This window comes from Gymnodraco acuticeps, unplaced genomic scaffold, assembly GCF_902827175.1.
Source record: "Gymnodraco acuticeps unplaced genomic scaffold, fGymAcu1.1, whole genome shotgun sequence".
Classification (NCBI taxonomy): Eukaryota; Metazoa; Chordata; class Actinopteri; order Perciformes; family Bathydraconidae; genus Gymnodraco; species Gymnodraco acuticeps.
In genome coordinates this window covers 2,239,201-2,260,458 of record NW_022989947.1, presented here as the reverse complement: position 1 = coordinate 2,260,458, position 21,258 = coordinate 2,239,201, and the positions used below count along the sequence as shown (strand labels likewise).

General features: G+C 40.9%; 1 protein-coding gene across 7 annotated transcripts in view; it reads right to left on the bottom strand.

Moving 5' to 3' along the window:
* The window catches only part of rbms3 (RNA binding motif, single stranded interacting protein), a 286,571-nt gene extending 266,184 nt beyond the window's left edge, over positions 1-20,387 (bottom strand). For 5 of the 7 annotated variants that reach the window (XM_034210321.1, XM_034210326.1, XM_034210324.1 and 2 more), the window contains exons 1-2: positions 20,139-20,387; positions 16,209-16,397 (exon numbers count right to left, since the gene is read on the bottom strand). In XM_034210321.1, coding sequence (XP_034066212.1) covers positions 16,209-16,382 — 174 coding nt within the window. In that variant the 5' untranslated portion in view covers positions 16,383-16,397; positions 20,139-20,387. Of the gene's footprint in view, positions 1-16,208; positions 16,398-18,767; positions 18,789-19,115; positions 19,213-20,138 lie in introns of those variants that run through there. The other 2 variants (XM_034210322.1, XM_034210323.1) reach the window with 2 other exon arrangements.
* Between the last annotated feature and the right edge of the window lie 871 nt (positions 20,388-21,258).

The following is a 21,258-nucleotide window of genomic DNA, read 5'->3' as shown; positions in this document are numbered from 1 at the left end:
ATTAGGCTACTTAGCTTGCATTGTTATGGATCTAAAGTTAGCAAAAGCTAACTTTCATAGCACAGCTTTTCTTTACCTCTCACTTAACACAATAAAGAAACAGACCGTATAGTACAGCACAAACAACACAAATGATCAATACTTACATATATTTTCACTTGTAGTATTATAATAATTTAAATGCTGGTTCTTCTGCGGGTGTTCTATCCACGCTCAGCTACCGCACCGCAGCTGCACTGTACAATCGCTGGAGGACTGGGCTGTAACTCAAAAACTGAGTAGCCAATGGGGACGCACCCCTGAAAGTCCCGCCCACCTGGGACGTTTGTGTCAGTCAAGACTTGTATTAATCTGTTGGAAGTGAATGACACAAACTGTGGCAGAGCTGCACCTCCACCTCAGCTCCGTCAGCTCTGCATGCCTGCTGTCTGTCACCAGCTCAGTTCACACAGCTGAACCCCGGCAGCATGACTGATAAGGAGGGTGTGTGAGCGAGCGCGCGCGTGTGTGTGCGTACGTGTGCAAACTGTCTGTTCAATTGTGTGCATTTGTTTTTTTGTATAATTATTTTAGGTAAAAGATACAATACATACTGCTTTTCATATGTGGAAATGTGTTTTGTTCGAAACAAATATTGTTTAATTAAATATTGTTAAGGAAGACATAACATAGGGTTAATGTATTTTTATTTATTTTAGTTCTGACTTTTCATTTGTGTTGAAGGGCTCTGTCAGAATTCTATTTATGTGTTTCTGTAAAAAAGCGAATAACCATTGGCTGATGGTGTAAGGTTTATGCCTGACTGTGCTGGACCTGCTGGACTTGGCAGGGAGGGACGAGTCATCTGACCCTCTCTCCTCTTTCGTGGCTCAAGGCCACATCGGATTAATATCTGCTGTGCTGTTATGGCTCCCCGTCCTTACATCACAGTCCTCTGCTGCTGACTGTACAGTTAAGCCGAGGCAGCGGACAAGACGCATGTCAAATTGCACACTGTGGTCACACTGAGGCATCAGGTGAAGGCCAGTGGTGCAATACTGGACTCCAGTGTCTTTGAAAAAGGGTACGCACACTTCTCTTGCAATTAAAACATTTAATAACTCAACATATTAGTGGAATATTCCTGTCCCTAAATTATTTCTTGAGCGCATTGGTTCTTCATGGTTAGCTTGAACTGCTTTTCAAACCTCTTGCATGACAAATAGTGCATTTGCAAGATTTTCCTAATCTGCGAGCCCTGCTGGGTTTCAGTCATGGGCCGCAGGGAGCCAGAGAGAAAATCATAAAGTGAGAGACGCTTGTGATTGTGGAAGACTGTAACACAGACTTGACTTTCTGCCTTCCGTCTTAAAGCATTTCGGTAAATTGAGCTTAATTCAAAATGAGTTATTGTATAATTTCACTTTACTACATTTCCTTAAGAAAGGAATGTGTCCTGTTTTACCAGGTAATGAAGATAAATTAAGTTAGGGTTCATGATGAAATGGTCAGGATAAAATACTAAGGGTATTACTTTTTGATTAAAGGTCATGAGGAAAGGATAAGTGCATCAGTACAGTGTGTGTTGTGTTTCTGCATATGTTTCTGCATATTGGCTTCACAGAAGTACCTCCTGGCTTTGTTTCAGTCGCAAGCATTTCATTTTTTGTACATGTTTGCTAAAGAAGAGAAATATTTTCAGAGAAGATTTCCCCAATCAAATCCTGGGGCCGAAAGTGAGAAAAAGTTATTATTTTGGAATTTGCCCTGAATTTGCTTTGCTTGGCCCAGATGCATCTTCAATATCAAAAAGTCTATTCAAAGACAGCGCCTTGAAGTATTAGATGATCCCGAGTTACATGCAGGAGACTATAGCTGGACGTTTCTTTCTTTAGGAATGATATCATCACTATAGTGAAGATGCCTTGGGGCGCTTTAAAGCTTCCCTCATTTCATTTCCATCTCTATTGCTCTTTGAGTTCAGTTACATTTGGCCGTGCGTCACCATGGCAGCGGACACTGGCCCTTGTGTCTGACTCAGAAATCATCCGGAGCATTTCAGCTCTGAGTGAGTCATAATGAGTCCCACTCTCCATTTCTACAGCTCTGAAAATAGGCTCACTTTCCTCCTTAAGACTTCTCTAGGGAAAGCGTCTGGTCTGTGATCATCTCTCAACACACTCTTTCCATTCTGCAACGAACACCAACCAACATAAAAAAAGAGTTAGGAATGTAGATATCCAGCCAAGTAGTAAAAAGACATAAAGACGGAGAAACACTCATAAACAGAAACTGTGCGGAGGTAGGCTTCTCTGTTTTACTGTTTACCTGTATGCAACACATGTCACTTGTTTATATAATTAAAGTTAAGATAACTGTAGTTCAGAAACTCACATGAGAGTAAATGTATGATTTCCTCTAGGGTATTTTATCGTAGGGAACCATCAATTGGTTTTAAATGCTGCTACTCTGGTGACCATGCATCATACCTTTATTTAAATAACATAAAAAGCATCTACAATTGGAAGTACTAAATAAGTTCACATTCCTCAAAAGTGTTGCCTTCCAAGTGTATAAAAAGGGATAAATGAAGCTTTAAAGAAAGAAAGCGGTTGGACTCCCCTTCTTACATATCAAATGAAAGCCCTGTGCAGCAGGACTGAGATTCATTTGGTTTGTATGCGGTGTGTGTGTCACATGGGTTTCTGTGACACAGTCTGCAGGCCCTCAGTTCTGTTAAATGAGAAGCTTCCTTTTTATTGTGATGGGAGGCGAAGACATGAGGAGGGAGGGATATTTGCCCACCTGAAATTTGTAAATGAGATTTGCTAACCCTGGGCACGACATTCATTCTGGGTCTCAGTCACGACGGAGGAAACATTTATTTCCTTCCTTTTCATCTATTCCGCAAATCTATATGCTCAAAGATAATGTAGCACAATCTCTGTGGCCTGTAAAGCACCCATATATTGTTCTAAACTGTATTAAAGTAAACAGGTATTATCTTGAACTGTATTGAAGTGAACATGTATTATTTGGGACTGTTTAAAGTAATCCTATATATCTAAACCTTCTTACTTACACTCCATGACCCAGAGACCCTGACACACACACATACACCTCCTCCTGTCTTCATGCAGCACACACACATAAACTCCTCAACCCAGATATCAGCAACACACACACATATGCCTCTGCTTATCAGCATACACACACACACACACATACACTTTCCCTCACTAACACACACACATGTTCTTTTTCTTTGGTCCTTGCTGGGAATAATCCGAAGCACCAATATATCTGTGTACAATGTTTGATTGTTTTATAATAATAGTTTGTGTGAAACCTTCCCTGGGAAATTAAAGGAGTTAACCCAGGTATAAGATACAAAGTGATTCTGACCTTGTATAGTTCCGATGCTGTCACGCTCTGTTCAGAAGAAAGATACTTTTTCCCAGAACTCTAATTCGTTTAGGAGTAAAATGGGACGGAAGAGCCGACACATCTCCACCTCCAAATATGTCCATACATACTGTTGTTTCTTCATGCAAAAAGCCCCCTGTTTCTGACTGGCTGGTCCCGATATCTGTATCGCACGGCAGTAGAGCGGGGAGCCCGGAGTGTTCTGTTTCAGGGCACTCTGTATTTCGTATTGTGTTTTTTACTGTATTAAAATCAGATTATTGTTATAACTTTATGCCGGTGTGTTGAACTCCCTCTTTTATCAATCTGACCAGGCTCATCCAACGGACGGCGCGGAGCACAGGTGGGCTTTAAGCCACAGATATTGTGTTTGCTCCTACACCTGTCACTCATCGACACCTGATTAATTGTTTTGAATATTTGACAGGGACACATACAGCTAACAGACAATACAAGTTGGTGATTTAAATGTGGTTGAATAAAGGTGAAATAAAAGAAGAACAGACTATCATTATGACTAGGCTTCACATTATTATCCCTTAAACCTGTGGACTACAGACTACAACCCGTGTGAATGAAAATAGCAGCACATTTCACTATGACCTATGCGCATACAGTACGCGGGCTTTAGGAGGTCACATTTAGAATTAATGTGAGTAGTCACAGAGCACAAGCGTACAACAAAGAGTTATCCATCTGTCCAATCAAACCATCCGATGTGCTAAAAATAGGCCGATTCAGAAGAGCATAGAAAGAGGATCTGCTGGAAAAACAGTCCGAGCTCTCAATCCACCAGCACCGCGAAGGGATTTGCTAACCCTGGGAAAATGTGCCAGTGGTCTCCTAAGACGGTGATTAACATCATAACAAGTGTAACTTAAATCTGCTGGTGGAGAAACATGGGAAAGAGGTAATTATATACAAAGAAAAGGCAGGGGGGGAATAGGAAGCTCAGTGAGAATAACGATGCTGCCGTCCATGGCATTTTCTTTCCAGTTAGAAATAGTTATCTAAAGATTTGTGATGCATTTTATTAGTTGACTATCAAAGGTCACCAAACACTGTACTAATACGAATGATAAATGTACAAAAAGATCTCGCAGAAACTGAGGGAAAAGGTAATAAAGTGCACCGGAGTGAAGGTCTATTGCAAGGTAACATAATGTACCTTAAAAACACGTGGTCTTTATCAATGAGTCTTTACAGTTTCACTAGTTTGTAAATAACGTAATGTCATGCAGGACGGTGGCAATCAAAGAAAGAAAGATAGGGAACAGACTGCTATAAAACTAAAGAGTAATAACAAAGTCAGTGGCAGGAACAGGAGAGTGTGTTCGGGATTAAATGGCAATCTGGATTAGTCAGAGGATCTGCGGCTCATGCTGCTACTGCCGGCGTCGGATGACACATGCACAAAAATGCAAAGTCAGGCTAAAGGAGACAAGAAATGTGTGTACATACCCACGACGAGCGTACATGCCATCATCTGCTTTTATTCAGCTTGCTTATACAGTTTTACAGGCTGAAATCGTCCTTTGTGATATTCTAGTTGTATCAGACAGAAGTGGACGAGATATTTATTGCCATTAGGGATGCTCCGATCGCCAATTTCGGGGCCGATCACCGATCGCCGGAATCAGTATCGGCCGATACCGATCGCCGATCCGATCGAGTGGGCGGGGCCTAAATGGAAGATTTAAACATCACTTTAAATCTTCCATTTAAAGTGATGTTTAAACTCAGTTAATGCTCATTCACTGGAGCTTCCACAAACAACAATCAACTTAATTATTACATTCAAATGATGTACATTATTCAAGTTTACATTCACTTTGGATAATAACACGGGAGAAATTAGCGGAAGCGCTCTCTTTTCCTCTCTCCCTCTCTCCCTCTCTCTCTCTCTCTCTCTCTCCCTCTCTCTCTCTCTCCTGACAGCCTGTCGGTATCTCATGCAGCTCACTGATCCAGTAATGATGAGTGACCCGACAGTGAAGAATAAATATATTTATAATAACTAGTTTAGCTTGTTCCAGAGGTAGATAAAATAGCTAAGTGTGTTAGGTCTAACTCTTGTGTGTTTCGCTGCGCTTACCGGTCCGGCGGGCGGAGCTGCAGGATTTCTGCTTCACACACGTTGCATACCGCTATTTTACTGTCTTTTTCGGACACCTTAAAATAATGCCAGACCGGTGAAGACATTTTGGCGAACTTGTTTTGGCGCACACAGAGAAAAGTGTCATGTATTTTACGTCATGCGATCGGCTCTCGCGATCGGCATGTTTAGAGAGCACCGATCGATCGGTAGAGAGTGAGTATCGGCCGATCTCGATCGGTGACCGATCGATCGGAGCATCCCTAATTGCCATACACTCTAATCACGCACTATGTAATAGCTCTTTGCTTTAATGTCTGTGTTAACAAAGCACTGGCATGAAATCAAATATGTATTCTATCTTTTTTAAATACAATTGGCTCATATAACAAGCAGACTGATAATACTTGAGAAATAACTTAATTACCACTCGCTCTCTGCAGCGCTCTAATTACAGCCTTTACAAAAGAGCAGCAGTAATGCACTTTTAAGTGTAATGGGAGTTTATCTAATTAGGACTATCACACACAGACATAGGCAGGCATGCATGCACACACTGGTGAGAGAACTGTCATTCAGTAATTAGTAGTGGTGATGAAACCCTCTATTACCGTTTCATTTGCACACCATCACAGGGTACAGTCGCTGACCTGCGTGTTGTCATACAGCCGGGCTCCGCTAACAGCTTTTAAAACAGTAATATCTTTATGACATGACAGAGGCACGGCACAGTGTGATACATTGTCTGTTTTGCCATTTGATTTCCACAATCAGTCAAAAGCCAGCGCAGTATTTTACTCTTATCTACTCCAGTAATGAGGGCCTTATATGTGTTAATGAGTGGGCAGGCGTGGTCTAACTGCTGAGACTAATAGGGACGGTCACACAGTCTAACAAGGTGTGAATGTATATATTACATGCCCCAGGGAACATAATGGAGGTGTTTGCTCTTATTATCACAGAGCTAATGATGCCCCTGTGAGCTAAGCAGCCAGCCAGCCATCACAGTGTTCAGCTCTTTGTGTTAAACCTCAACAGATGTACCTTCCTGGGCCACGGACTCCAGTTGTGCGTTTGAGCTTGTGTGATATTAGAAGCAGGACTCCCCGCTAGTTGAGCAGGGTTTATGAGATATGGAAAACCTTTATATTACAGTAAAAAAGGGTTCTACATCTGGTGCATAGGGAAACCAAAGGCCTGGGGTTGAAATTAGGTCATTTAAAGATATCCTCAAGAGGTTTGCCAAGCAGGGTTTGTTTGCTTTCTCATTTTCACCCAGATAAATGCCATGTACTGCTGTTGCCAATTCTTCAAACAATACAGGTACTCCCTTTTTAATATATGGATCGTGGGGATAAGATGCCTGTAACATCCACAATAAACGCTAATGCTCACTGTGTGGCGTTTCCTGTTTGGCACAGAGAGGGTTGGGGGGTTGGTGTGGCTCTTAAAGATAGCTAATAAAGGTAATATGGTTTGTAGTACAAGTATTGACCAATCACGTGTAAGCAAGCTTAACAGTTATGTATGGAGAGCAAAAGAGGCTCTGCTGAACTATTGTTGTCACTGCTGATAATTATTTATTCTAAAAGTTTTTTTGTATTATTCAGTGTGCAGATTTATTTGGTCTCCGGTCAGATTAAGTGAATCCAGTTCTCTCACCAAGAACACTCAGTCATTTGATTCCCATCACATTTTTACACCCCTTTTTTTCAGTTTCAATTCCATTTGTTTTGACATTGTGGATGATATAAAGCAGTATTTATCTATGTAATTTTAAAAATAAATGTTTTGCTTCAAGATGTTATGAAGAATTGCAGGCCAAGTCTATAAACACTGGAAATTATTGACGCTGAGTGCTTGATTATAATTAATCGAAGAGACATTTCCTAGTGGAAACAGATTGTCCAAATGGAAATATTTGAGAACATGTGTCACAACTAAACAGTGTAGCATCTGTCAGAGCAGAGCTGATGTCATCCTCCCATGTGTAATACACTTTGTATATGTTAGGACATTTCCCACTAACAGTGACAACACTATGGCAGGTTACTATCATTTGACAAAGATAACACATCCTTATATGATGTGGGATTTTGTTAACATTTGAGTGTGCTGTTCTATGCAGAATTCTACTCATACAGACACTAGTTCAGGTAGGTGTAGGTGACATGGTGGCACAATGTCCAGAATATAAAGGAGTATGACAAACCTTGCCCATATGCAATAAAAATATAAATAACAGCATCAACAGCTGTCCCAAATTCTGAATCTGATCTACGGCCAATGTCTACACTCTCCCTGGTTTGACTTAAGCTAGCCATTTCCATTTATTTATCTATTTGTCCAATTGGTAGCAAAAGCTCTCCACCTAGATATCATTTGTTCTTCAGAAAAACGGCAAAAGGCTTTCTTACGGGTTAGATGTATTTTCCTTTTTTGGGAAAGTACAATACCTACACTGTGATGATTTCATTGAATTTAATAACATTTCTTAAAACCTAAAAACATTATTAAGGTACACAAGTTTCCATCTTGTCATACAGTAGATACAATTCGCAATCTGCAAAAGAGCCAATGAAGCAGTCATGTGGACCGCAGGAAGATTGGTAATTACTGTGGTGTCCACTTATGAGAGAACAGAACACATAAAGTCATGCATTAATATGACATACTTTACTGCCTAGTAAACATAATGCCTAGTAATAATAGTAATACTAATAATAGTACCTGTAAAAAGATTCCATTTTGTGATGCCAGATCAAAAAGTCCTGATAATTGAGTTAGCGCAACATGTTACCATTACATTACATTACATTACATTACATGTCACTTGTTAGACGCTTTTATCCAAAGCGACTTACATACATTCAGTACTGTGGACAATCCCCACAGGAGCAATTTGGGTGAAGTGTCTTGCCCAGGGACACAACGACATGCAGTGGGACTCGAACTAGCTACCCCCTAATTCGAAGTCCAGCACTCTAGCCACTGAGCCACAGCCGCCCTGATACTGACATTCCCTTTCAGACAATGATTGTGGAGTTTCTTAATGGAAGTCTGTGATTTCACTAAACATCTGCCAATTGAACATATTGTACATAACAGTTGTTATGACTTAAAAGCTACATGATGTGCAGTATTTTCCCCAAAATTAGAACATTATGCATATTGTCTGGAAACATATAGAAAACTCTCACATAAAGATTGCCCCCTGTGAACACCAGGATTGACTACTGCTAATCCAGCACATTTGGTGATTCTGCACGAGTCTTCCTTGACCTTTCCTTTGCTGCCAAGTCATCAAAAACTGAGAGTGAACCGTTCCCTGTCTCGACTCAGACACAGATGCCTCTGCACAGCTCCACATCCACAGGGTGCACAAATCATTAAAATATGAAAATGCAAAGGGCTGATTTTTTTTTAATCGGAGCAAAGGACTTTCCAGATGGCCTCCTAAACTCGGTGTTCTCATGCTTATGTTCACATGCCAAATTGCTGGCCTACAAATCAAATTGCACGTCCAACAAATACCGACTAAATGCAAAACAACAGCGGTAGTTTTATTCATGGAGTTAATGGCTTTGTAAATTCTCAGGGAAAAAGACTGCTTTGATGTATCGCACAACATCTTGGATTATATTTAGAAACGGAAAACAATGTGATTTCTGTCACGCATATACTCTGCTTATTCTAAAACAAGCAGATGCATAGAAACCTTCACCCTGAATTCTCAAATCTATTTAAGAGACCCAGAGGTATTCTTAACCAAAATGCTGCATGCTGTAAATATGCCATTTCACAGCGTAAAGGCTGAAGGTCAACGGGATAGGAGGTTAAAGTAAAGCAGGACTGGAGTCAGGACTGGAGCCTCCACTGAGCCCAATGAGCCCCTAGGGTCATCTGTGTCGAGGGGGGGGATTAGGAGCGGATGGTGATCCCATCAAAGCAATGTGTCACCAGCACCGTGTCTTACCACTGAGCCACACACTCCAGCGAGCACTGATCCCCTTAACTGACTCTCAGCGGGCCCGACAACTAAGGCGAGCTGACAGCGGGGCTATTTTCAGGCAGAAATGAGCCCTCTTTGGACAGGGCCACAGATAGAGATGGCCGGGGCCCATGCCATCGCTCTCCATTAGAGAGAATGAAAAACACAGTGAGGAGCAGACTTTGCCACTTTGCAGCACAGAACAACCTTTCGCTCGCGACAGCTCCCAGAAACAGATGAGGGATAAATGTGTTGTGACAGCAGCTAATAAGGTTCTTGTGATCTGCTGGTAGAGTGTCAGTGTGTGCGTGTGCGTGTGTGCCGTCTTTGTTTATACTGAGAGTATGCTTTGAACAGGAGTAAAATGCACTGATGAGATAAATAGAGCCGCTTAAAGAGGTAGGTCTTGATACATGACTACAGTACATGATACACATTTGACAAGCTTGATCAGCCTCTCTTCTTTTATATGACAGATTAAAGAGCCAATGGACTAAAATAGAAAGCTGGAACACAAATAAAGTCTCTACAAATAGCAAGGGGCAGTCACAAAACACTTTTTTTAAACAGCATACCAGTCACACTGATTTCCTACTGGCTATGCTATTGCTGTTACTAAAGAATCTTACAGTTTATGTCACACTTTTTTCTATTTGTATAAGTCACTATCCACATGCTCTTGGCAACATTACAGTAGATCCCAAATAACGCAAAGGATTTGGAAATCAATTTGCAATGCCCTTTCAGCTCCTCACTAATGATCATCCGTCCCTAATACACGAGATCATGGACTAAGGCTTGACCACGGTCACCAAACCTGGAGCTAACCCAATTAGCTTGTACTCTGAAACCTCAAGAGACCATTTATATTGACTTCACCTCACCTGGTAATGGGAATGCAGGTCATTCCTTTCAGCTCGATGAATGCACATGTACATTTAAAAAAGGCGTGTACTATAAATATTATGATAGAATTATTTATTATAAGTCTCTGTATCTTTACACTTATTCATGCTTTACAGTTTGAGCTGACCAGTAACAGTTAGTACTATCCATGGTGGGTGCTGATGTGAATGCTGCATCACCTCGACTCGGTTGGATATTTCCGTGGTGTTCCATCATTACACTGTTAAGGGTTTGCCAAAAGAGCACTCTGCCCAGGTTTCACCAAGCTGTCTGTTGAAATGTGTCCATACTTAGGATCTAATGTTCAGAGGAGCTTTGAACATGCCCTCTTGTTCTCTTTGTCTGTGTGGGAAATGCAGTATCAGTATGTTTGTGGTTGAAGAAATGCCCTAGACCCATGGGTTGAGCTGCATTTTAATAAAATATAGGTCTTTAATAGAAAACATTTAGACTTGTCATAGTAAGAAAAGCTTAGGTGTCATATAAAGGAGACACAGTACAATTAAGATAGAAATGTTTAAAATTGTACTTGTGGTTTTAAGAAATGAACTGCCAATAAAGCTCAGGATAGCATTACAGTAATGAGATTATCACCTGAGCTGTACACATACAGTTTTACTGAATCTGTCTGCAGCTCTCTGCCGTCACACTCGAGCTACATCTCACCTCTCTGCAAAGCAACCGTCTCCAAAGCCATTTTCCTTGAAATAGGCTGGTGCATGGCAGTGAATATTGTGCTGTCAAAGGATTAAGACATCACAGCATATCTAAAACTATTACAGTGACAATTTATTTACTTTTCTGACGCGGTTGAGCAGAGAAGAAGCCATGATATTCTAACAAATCGGATCAGTAAGGACTTTTAAAACGGTCCCTAATACTGTGAATGTTTCAAACTGCCATGCTGGAAACTCGACAAAAGGAGGGTTAAATGTTTAGCAGTAAAAAAGAAAAAGGCATCCATTTGCATCTATAAATGTAGAGCCTTTGACGAGGTGCCAGTTCTCAATTTGTCTGGCTGCAAAGAACACATTGTAATTTGCAGTGTGATGTGCATATTACAGTCATTTGTGCATTGTGTCATTTGCCTGATCAGGCATACTAGAAAATTGATTAACCTCTGCTTTAGAAAATCTTCAGAGGCTTGGGGAAGACTTCTGGACTGCCCCTCCCTCCCATCAGCCCACTAGCCATTCATATCCGGAGGAGGGGTGCGGGATCGATGGCATGCCGGGATGCTATTAGAGCGGAGGCAGCCAGGCAGCTACAACTTCAAAAGCAAGTGTGGGAGGAGAAATAACACCAGGTAATTATCTGGGCCCCGCTAGCTACCACCAAGGCAATCTGTGGTGGAGGACGGGGACGGGGGGGTGTTCAGGATGCCTCTCAATATTTAACTCAACTCACTGCACTGTGCTCATTACAGCAATGCTGATGGAGAAGACAGAAACTTTCCCTGGCACACATTTCTGCTCATTGCATTCTAATAAATACATTTTGTACCCGACATCTTTATTCAGATCAACCTAAAGCAAAATACTCTGATAGCAAAAAAAACAAAAAAAGTTATATAAAAGTTAGATGAGATCATTCTTCTATAGTTTAACCGCTGCCAGAGTTTACAGTCAACACAGGTAATTAAGCGTTTTAAAAAAGGCTAAAAAAGTAGCAATCAGAGTGAATCACATCCCAACTGGTCATACTGATGCTGAAGCCAAATTGCCTTGCAAGGTGAGAAGCCATCTGCTTTTCCAGTTAACTTAACATTTATTATGAGTGAGAAACATTACCCGAATGCACCAAGAGCATCTGGACACAAGTCATCACAAAGTCAAGAAAGTTCCACTTATCAAACTTGGGTTCACGCAAGTGGATTTTATTGGTTAACAAACATGAAATTAACTCAATCCTAAATAAATAACATATGCACCGATTTTTATTTTGTGATTGCTCATTTGGAAGTGCACACAAAATCTAGAGTCAGGGCAATTTAATATAATTTACTCTCTCTGTTCCTGAATGTTTCTCATTTGTGTAATCAAATATAACAGCAATAATCACTAGTGCCACTATTCAACTCCACGCCTAAACGCTCAATCCCTGAAGACTAATTTCTAATGGAAAGAAAATTACCACAGCGAGGAATATATCTTGACATACATATGAGAGAGGGAAAAAATGTGTGAGAATAGTGCACAAAAGCAAAGACATAAACACATAATATACGCTTTAAAAAAAGGGAATAATTATAAAACTGCAGGATCAGCAAGCTACCTCCTACGTGCCGCCGTCGGCTTTGTGCTGCTGACTTTTTTCTGCTTCCAGTGCAGATAATGAGTTAAAGGTCAATAGACTGTAATGACACCAATTACTGCAATATATCAAATCAACACTGTAGCTCATCATCAGCCGTGCTCAGCTGACGCTTTGAGATATCAACAAAGCTAATGGTAGAATAATGAGTACAAACCATTGCCATCAGAGATAATCCAATGGGGGTGGTTTAGAGGTCATGTGCTGCACTGCTGTCAGTGGCAAGGATCGGGTCAGGGGTCAGAGGAGGAGCAGAGGTCAGGTTCAGGTTAAAGAGCAGCGTCAGCTTTGAGAACTTCTGCTCAACCTTTAGAAAGTAAGACCTTTGCATATAGACAGGAAGAACACGGTGTCTTTTGGTAGATTCAGCACAAATATTATGATTACTAGCATTCAATGTTTAAACTAGTAAGCCTAGCTTGGTATTATAGCTTGTATCTTCCAACATCCTCCATGTGACTACATAGTGTTTCGCACTTTGAAAATGTGAAGACCGAGTTCCCCCACCTCGCCAAAAAGGCTGTAAAAGTGCTCATTCCCTTCTGCTCCACCTACCTGTGTGAGTGCGGGTTTTCCGCATTGACTTTGATCAAAAGCAAGTGCCGGTCAAGGCTGCAGCCAGAGGATGATCTGCGTCTACATTGCATCCCCGCATCATCCGCCTGTGCGCATCAAAGACGCAGACTCATTGTTCCCACTAAATTAGGGGTGAGTGTAATAAGGAGTCAAAGTTGACGTTCAGTGTGTTGCCGGGAGCATATAAGGATTTATCCACAATGTTGCAAATGTTAAAAATGTTTAAAAAAACAAAGATAAAAAGGTTTTAAAAAGTTATTGTTTAATGTTTTAAGGAGGTGACGCTCCTCAGGCAATCAAATTGGTGCAGTCAGTGAGTCAGCACGATAAACACACAGAGACGAGACAAGAAGAGAGAAACAGTCGGAGTAACTTCAAATGGCGTGCTCAAAAAAGAGAAAGGTAGACAGCGAAAACAGAGCATTTAATGACATTTTCCCTTACTGGACCTATTTGAAATGCAATTGAATACCCCTGCATTATAGCAACAACAACAATAATAATAAATAGCAATAATAATTGGGAGGGGGGGCGCGGCTGTTCTTATGTTCTCTGAGGGGAGGCTCACCTTCCCACACTTTGAAAACCCCTGCTCTATATGATATGAAACCACCAGCACGACAAGTCTTCTTCAGTCAGCAGATAACATCACAACCCGGACCTTTTGTGGTCGCTGAAGCGTACTTCATCAGCACAATGTTAAGAGTGAAATGTATTTGAAATACGTTTTTTGCCCCTGGGTATTCACATTCTGGAGACAGTCTGAGGATTCAAACAGACAAATGTACTCTCCCCAGCTGTATTCCCTTTTAGGCAACAGCTGACTGCACTGTGGAGGACCTGCTATGCCGCCACATCTCTGAGCCGGACCCCACGGGTCGGCCTGAGCCACCTCATTCTCTGTGATTTATCACTAATAAACAACAGGGCAGGCCAGGGGCAAGCACCTTTCAACAAGGACAAGAACACTGGTCCACTTCCCCCGATGACAGCATGATGAATAAACTCTCCAGACTAATCGATGACACCGTGGCGTCAGGAGCCAGGCTGCCCAACGGTTGGTCAGACAGCCTCGCAGCACACACATCTCAGGGCCGGCCTCAGTACATTGCAGCAGGTATGGACTCAACTGCTTAATAACCAAGGAAGAGCACAGACATGGAAAAGAAAGGATACACAGATTGCTATTCTCCCCCATTTGTTACATACACACTTACATTAATATGGGTTTCATGGCAGGGGCAATGACATTGTTGTCTATTGTATGCTGGTACAATAAGAACACCCATGGTCAAATCAAAAATACAAATGTTTGATATTGCCAATATTAGAAATTATGAATATCTGTAATTGCTTCACAATGCCTGTGCAACATAAAAGATGTCTACTGCTCATCCTCACATGACAGCTTTTATTGTACAGGAAGTTGCATACCATAAGGAAGTAACAATTAGCAGATTCAACATCAATGTGAGGTTTAAAAGCACATTACTTAAAGTCAATTGTGAGAACCAATTGCATAAAGGCCTGATTGTGCTTGTGTGTGTGTGCGTTTCATTGGGCCAATTACAAGCGAGAAGGCAATCTGTTATCCAGCCTTGTGTAGAGTGGCTATTGAATTTTCCTACAAAAAGTCTGTGTTAAAGTATTTCTCTGGAAAGATCAAATAAAGTCAAAATGATCCAGATATGTGCATGGTCATACTGTGGTTTTATCTGACTTTCGCATGAAAAGCTAAAAAGTTTTTTAATTTCATGACTGTAACTATGACAACAATTAGTATCAGTGTGTGTTAATGGGGAACAAATTGGGTATCCAAAACAGAGTTGGGTAGCTACATAAAATATATAGTCCCCAGCTGAAAATGTGTCCAAAAAAGAGGCAGATAGTGTACGGTTCAAACCTGCAGTGCACCTCCAACCTATGCATATTATAAATAATCTGCAGATGTTTGATGGAAGAGTAATTATAAAAGAAATACCACATGTTTGGGTGTGGGCATTTCTTTTCGAAAGGGTCAAATAAATATATTTTCTACATGTATAACTCTGCTCTTGATTGACTGACAAATGGGTTAACAAAATAAATCTCCACAAGCAATAGATTCCACAAAAGCAACAATAAATCCCGTGCCAGAGTAAAGGCTGATCTGACAAGCTACCACCACATCTGACATTTTTGTATTATTACACTTTTTCAAAGATGTTGATGTTATTTAAATGCTTCAGAGGCCTTTTCCTTCTGCCAAAATGAAGACCCTGAAGGGTTATGTCTATTGCTGTTTGCTCAAAGGACTCAAAATTGATAGAGCAAGGCATGACATGCATCCCATTCAGAGCTGCCAGTAGCAGTCAGTCCAGTTATCTGGTGAATGTTTCTGTATATCTGTTGTGCCTATAGAGCCGCTCCGGCTGATTGACAGAGAGAGGTTCTGGCTCCTGCCAGAGAAGCATGATTGACGTCCTTGAGATGGAGGAGAGCCAGTCAGCGTTTTACTGTCATATCTGGACATGTAGAGGTCTCCAAGATGGCAGAGGGTTGAAATGTTTGAGACTCAGCACTCACACGTTGAGACTGCACAAGCCACTTAGATCTGTCTGTAATATTAAGCAATTGCAGATGTACACAGCATATCTGTGGTTTGTAGTTCTGAAAGTTTCTCATAGCAACATAACTACGCAACCTACTTCCTTCAAAACCACACAGAACAAATACTAAAGCATCAACAGTTTCACTTTTACTTGCAGCTGACATTAGTTAGCAAGAGCATTAGTAGATGAGTATCTGTATTTTTAAGTAGGAAATATCACCAGAAGAATAGCACAACAGACAGGCAGGATCTCATCACTCATCATCACACACAATCACAGACACACACGCACAGCAGCTGCAGATGTGCAACAGTGGAAGACTGCGACTTACTTTTTGGTCGTCTTTCTGGCTTTCTGGCTGAGCATCAGTGCTGTGCATGTCAGCAGAAGGCCTGACGCTGGCATCCGTCTGTCTGTCGTCATATTCATCCTGCTGATTGGCCCCTGACCGAGGAGAGTATAAAGGGCGGGGCTCTGGCTGTTGAGCGCCACTCTGAACCTCCATCTTCCTCTGCAGCGTCTTGTGAAGGAAGAGCAATATTTCAGGAGTAATTCAGGAAAAAGGGATGAAATAAAACAAAGAGCATAATAGATTTGTTTTCACAACCATCTCTCCAAAATACACTGTGCAGATGAGCGCAGGAGGAGATTCAAAGTATCTTCACTACATATCGTACTAATGCAATGTAGTTACAAACACTTTTGCTATGAATCTTCACATGAAACTTAACTTTAAAGTGAATCCCCTACTCAAGGTTTCATCAATCATTTTTGTGCAAACCAGTGAGATATCTGACATGGAAACTTTACAAAAGATCATACTAACGCAGTAGGAAAGTCTACCTTACAAGAATATAATTTTACAAAAGTATAAATATATAAGGGTAAAATATATACAATTGTTTGAGAAAGCCCCTTTTGCTTTCGCCCCCTAAATTATATTTTATTTATTTAAATGTTTTTACTTATAGCCACTGGATCCTTTTTGCATCATACAAACACACTGTAAAATCAAACACTGTTTGCATTTATTACAAACATTTACTATGTATGACATCAAATATGCCAAATAAAGAACTATGTGTTGGTCAAACATCATTATTATTAAACCAGAATCTTTATAATGGACATAACTAGACATATACAAACCTGCCATTTAAGAACTCTGGTCAGGAGTCATCCATCACTTGAACAAGGAACCCTTGGACAGCAATATTAATTACTTTTGATAAAAGATAATCCTTCTCCTGATATAGGAAAGTAAAAACCGAAGATCTGTTTTACCTTTTTTCGCAAGCTGGCTTATTGGCATGGCTTACTGGGACACTTAATAACACTTAGATATCTCTGACAAAATGGGTTTAACATGTGGTTTTCCTGGTCTGGCAAGTCAAAATGTTTATATAAAAAAAGTATTTTAACTAACATGGCCATTCAGGGTCTATATATCTGGGTCAATGCACTCAAAAACTAACAGTTGACTGCACAAAACGAATCCCTTCACACTGCAGGGTTCTGTACTGCACTATTTCTGACCTCTGACCTCATATCTGGCTCTGGAAGGGTATGATGAAAACCAGCCTTTTTCTCAGCAATGATGTTCACAGGATTTAAGATGAATTAACACGTTCTTAATATATTCTAAACCTGTTTCTTTTGAGCAATGTATGGGCTTGGTGCATAAAGAACACATTAAACAATGTTAGCCTGATAAGCTAAGAAATAAGAGGTACATTGATCTCAGTGGCGGCCGGCCCATAGGGGCGCCGCCCCACCTCTTCCCACATACAAAAAAATATTTAAAAAATATATATATTTTATATTTTTAATGAACAAGGTAAATATCATACAATTGGTATCAGTAAAATGTATAATCTACAATAAAATCTTGTTTAAAATTGTGTTACGATGTCTAAAGTTACTGATAAGTCACATGTTTCCTGCCTGGCCTTGCCTGTGGCATTAGTTTATCATTACCGGGCGCCGTGCAAGGAGCCCCCGAGCCAAACAGCAGCAACCAGCACGTTGCAAAAGTCTCAATAGTAAACTGTGCCGCCGAAACATAATTTCAGCCAATCAGCGCCGTCAAATATTTTGGTCACGAGGGCGCTCACGTGAGTTGTTTTTTAGACTCTTGAGTGACCAAGGTGTTGGATGAGTTGGATGAGAATAGCTTCGTGTGCAGGTGGAGTCGCCGGACCTCGGTCCCCCCCCAATTCCGTTCAAGAGCTAATCTCCAATCCTTTCAAAAGGAGAAGTTTGGGAGATAAACTGTTGCTTAAAGACCTTGGACCGGACCAACCCGATTTGTATATATACCGCAGCAAGCTCGTGAAAAAGACAAAACGTATCAACGAGGCTTCTCACGTAGCTGGTACACCATAAAGGCATGGCTAGCTGGATGCAAACAGGTAAATGCTGTCTTTTGTTTCCCATGCTTGCTCTTCAAACAGCCGGGGACAGATACGATCTGTTCAGAAACTAGACAAAAGTTAAACAAGTACAAACCACAGACTGTCTGTGTCATGGAGAATACAGTCGCTGGTTTATTTATGTCTGTATAGGCCGTTGTGAGTGTGGACGGTCGGAGCATATAACGTTAGCTTAGCCAAGCTCCATTCAGAAAACAAGCATTCTAAAAGGTTTTTCGCCTGCTGTCTGTCTTCAGACTTGTCAAGGCAAGGCAAGGCAAGGCAAGTTTATTTATATAGCACTTTTCAACACAAGGCAATTCAAAGTGCTTTACAAAAAATGAAAGAGATTAAGAAAATGGCATTTTAAATCAGTCATTAAAAAGAAAAGCTAATAAAATAAACATTAAAAGAAAAAATACATGGATAAAAGTTACAGTGCAGTCATGTCAACGCATTAATTCATGGTTTTTACTAACCGGTATCAGTATGTTGTTACGTCGGCATCATTTAGAAACGTGTATTACAATTTAATCACGGTAAATATGTTCATTTTGTTGTAGTTGTAGCTCCCGTTGTAGCTTACTCGCGTCTTGTTTGAATGATGCGAGTAAACCATAGGAGTAAACACAGCTGGCAGCCGCGGTGAAACTCGAGCGACTAGAGCGATGCGATAGGAGCGTTTAGAGCGAAGCGAATATTCGCATCGCGTCCGGTCTGAACGCAGCATTAAAGCGAGCTCCGCGCTGCACTGGAAACGCGCCATTACATCACCAGAAGTCCTAGTTTAAGGGGTCATTTCTCCCCAAAAAATAATTTTTACTCACTATATCAACAGCCCCACCAAAAATATTTTCCACCAGCCGCCACTGATTGATCTGTAGATTAGGCTGAGAAGACTTCCCTTGTTGTTGTCAGAGAATGCTGTAAAACAATGCAGTGTGTTTATGTGTAAGGAAGTTTCATAGCATTTTATTAGAAGCGAGTATAAAAGTGTCTTTAAGTTCCCAAACAATAAACCAGAGACAAACAAAGTAAAGCGAAAACCCCTCTACCGAAGGGCAGACCTCCAAATATCCATCTGAAATCAGCAGCACGTTGAAGTTTAGCACTAAGTTGCCTTCTTTTGCATTCTGGCGCCATAATTAAGTTATTATGAGGACAGTTGGTCGTTCTCTCACCTGATATGAGTTGCATTATATATGCATTTCCTGAAGGAAGTTTTACTAAACATTTTACCGCTGCAGCAAATTGATAGCAGCAGCCATGCTTGCACAACATGGCGCCTTGATAGAAACAAAAAAAACATGGTGCCTTGATAGAAACACAAAAAACATGGCGCCTTGACTTCACAGGTGAACGCACCTGTTGGCCCACTAATTAGCTAATGTCACGTAGACCACTTTGTGACGTAGGCCTATGTATTCCCGCGAGCATCCAATAGACACAAAAACAGTTTCAAACGCCACTAATTTTAACAAATAATGCAAAACTTCGACTAGTGCTTGATGTTTTTATAGTTGTTTCTCCTATCTTTAAGGAACAGTTTCTCAGCTAATGAGGTCGAGGGTCAGCTCTGTATTGAAGGAAATAGAACCTTACTGAGTGTGCACCGGCTTTGCCTTCAGTTTATGCTAATATTAAAAAGAATCTGCATTGACCAATAGACTTCACTTAATACAGCTGAAAACAGCTCTAAACACGTGTATTGCCTAACGGTGTCCCGGCTTCGAGAGCCTTTAATAACCAAACAAAGCTCCTTGCGCTGAGTCTGTGTTATTACGGTAACTTCAACAGCGTATGGCGCTGGCACATCAACATAAACAAGTCGCAATATAATGCCAAAATACCTCTGTCACTTCTTGGCTCCTCGATATGTCAGAAGCATATAAAGAGGCAGATGCGGTAGTGCAACTTGCTTTACATCTCTGTTGTTTCGCTGACGCGGGAAGCCACGGTAGTCTGGGGCAGAACAACAGGGAACCGGTTCATTTAGTTGTATGATAAATTATTCCGTGAGAAACAGGCAGAGAGACACTTCAGTCAGCGCTGACGCTGAGGAGGTGGTGTCAGAGCTGCACAACCGGCTGCTGCTGTCACGTCGGGCGTCTCCCTGTCAGCAAACCCTCCTCCCGGTTACACCGAGCACGTGTCAAAAATGCTGCCTTCAGGTGTTCCTCGAAAGATTCTAAATCGTCGACGCAAGAAGGTGCAAAATACTTTTTTCAAGCGAATACATACAATATACTTGCCCAAATACAATACATTACATTATTTTTGATGCTGTAGTTTAGTTCAGGAATGTACATTTTTAAATCAGCTTGAAAGTCACCATGAACAAAGTTTAACAATTTGGATAGTGGAAAATAATATTTTCTCCTGATTGGAAAGTTCTGAATTTACCCTGTAATAGCCTACTACTGTTCGCCAGTCGAGTCGGCATCTACAGTTTATGCTTAACCTATAGAAATTCACTGGCTTTTCGTTATTTATTTTTTGTTTATTTGACATGTGTGTTGCTGTCAATCGAAATACATGTTTAATGTGGGTATAATGCTCGCATAGTGCAACTGAACTGCTACTAAACGTTATCATTCATATTTCCTACAGTATATGAAAGCAGCAGGGGCTTCATATAATGTAGGGGGAGCCGATCTAACCTGCTGGAGGTGAGGTGAGCCCAGGAAAGTGATAACAGTAGGACTAATAGCTTAACAGTGAAATTAGATTTATTATGTAACATGCACAGTGTAAATAATGACTGTTATAATGCTTGTGGTAGTAGTATTATAGTCCTGTCACTTCACCAAATAAAGCAGAATGGGTGTGCAGAGTCAGAATTAGACAAGTAAAATGATCTGTGACGTTATGTATTATAGTTCAGCCTAAGTTACTTCAACAGTATATCCCATTGTTTTTTTTAAAAAAGCATTTGGGAAGGCAATATTGGGAAATATTCAGTATTTGACT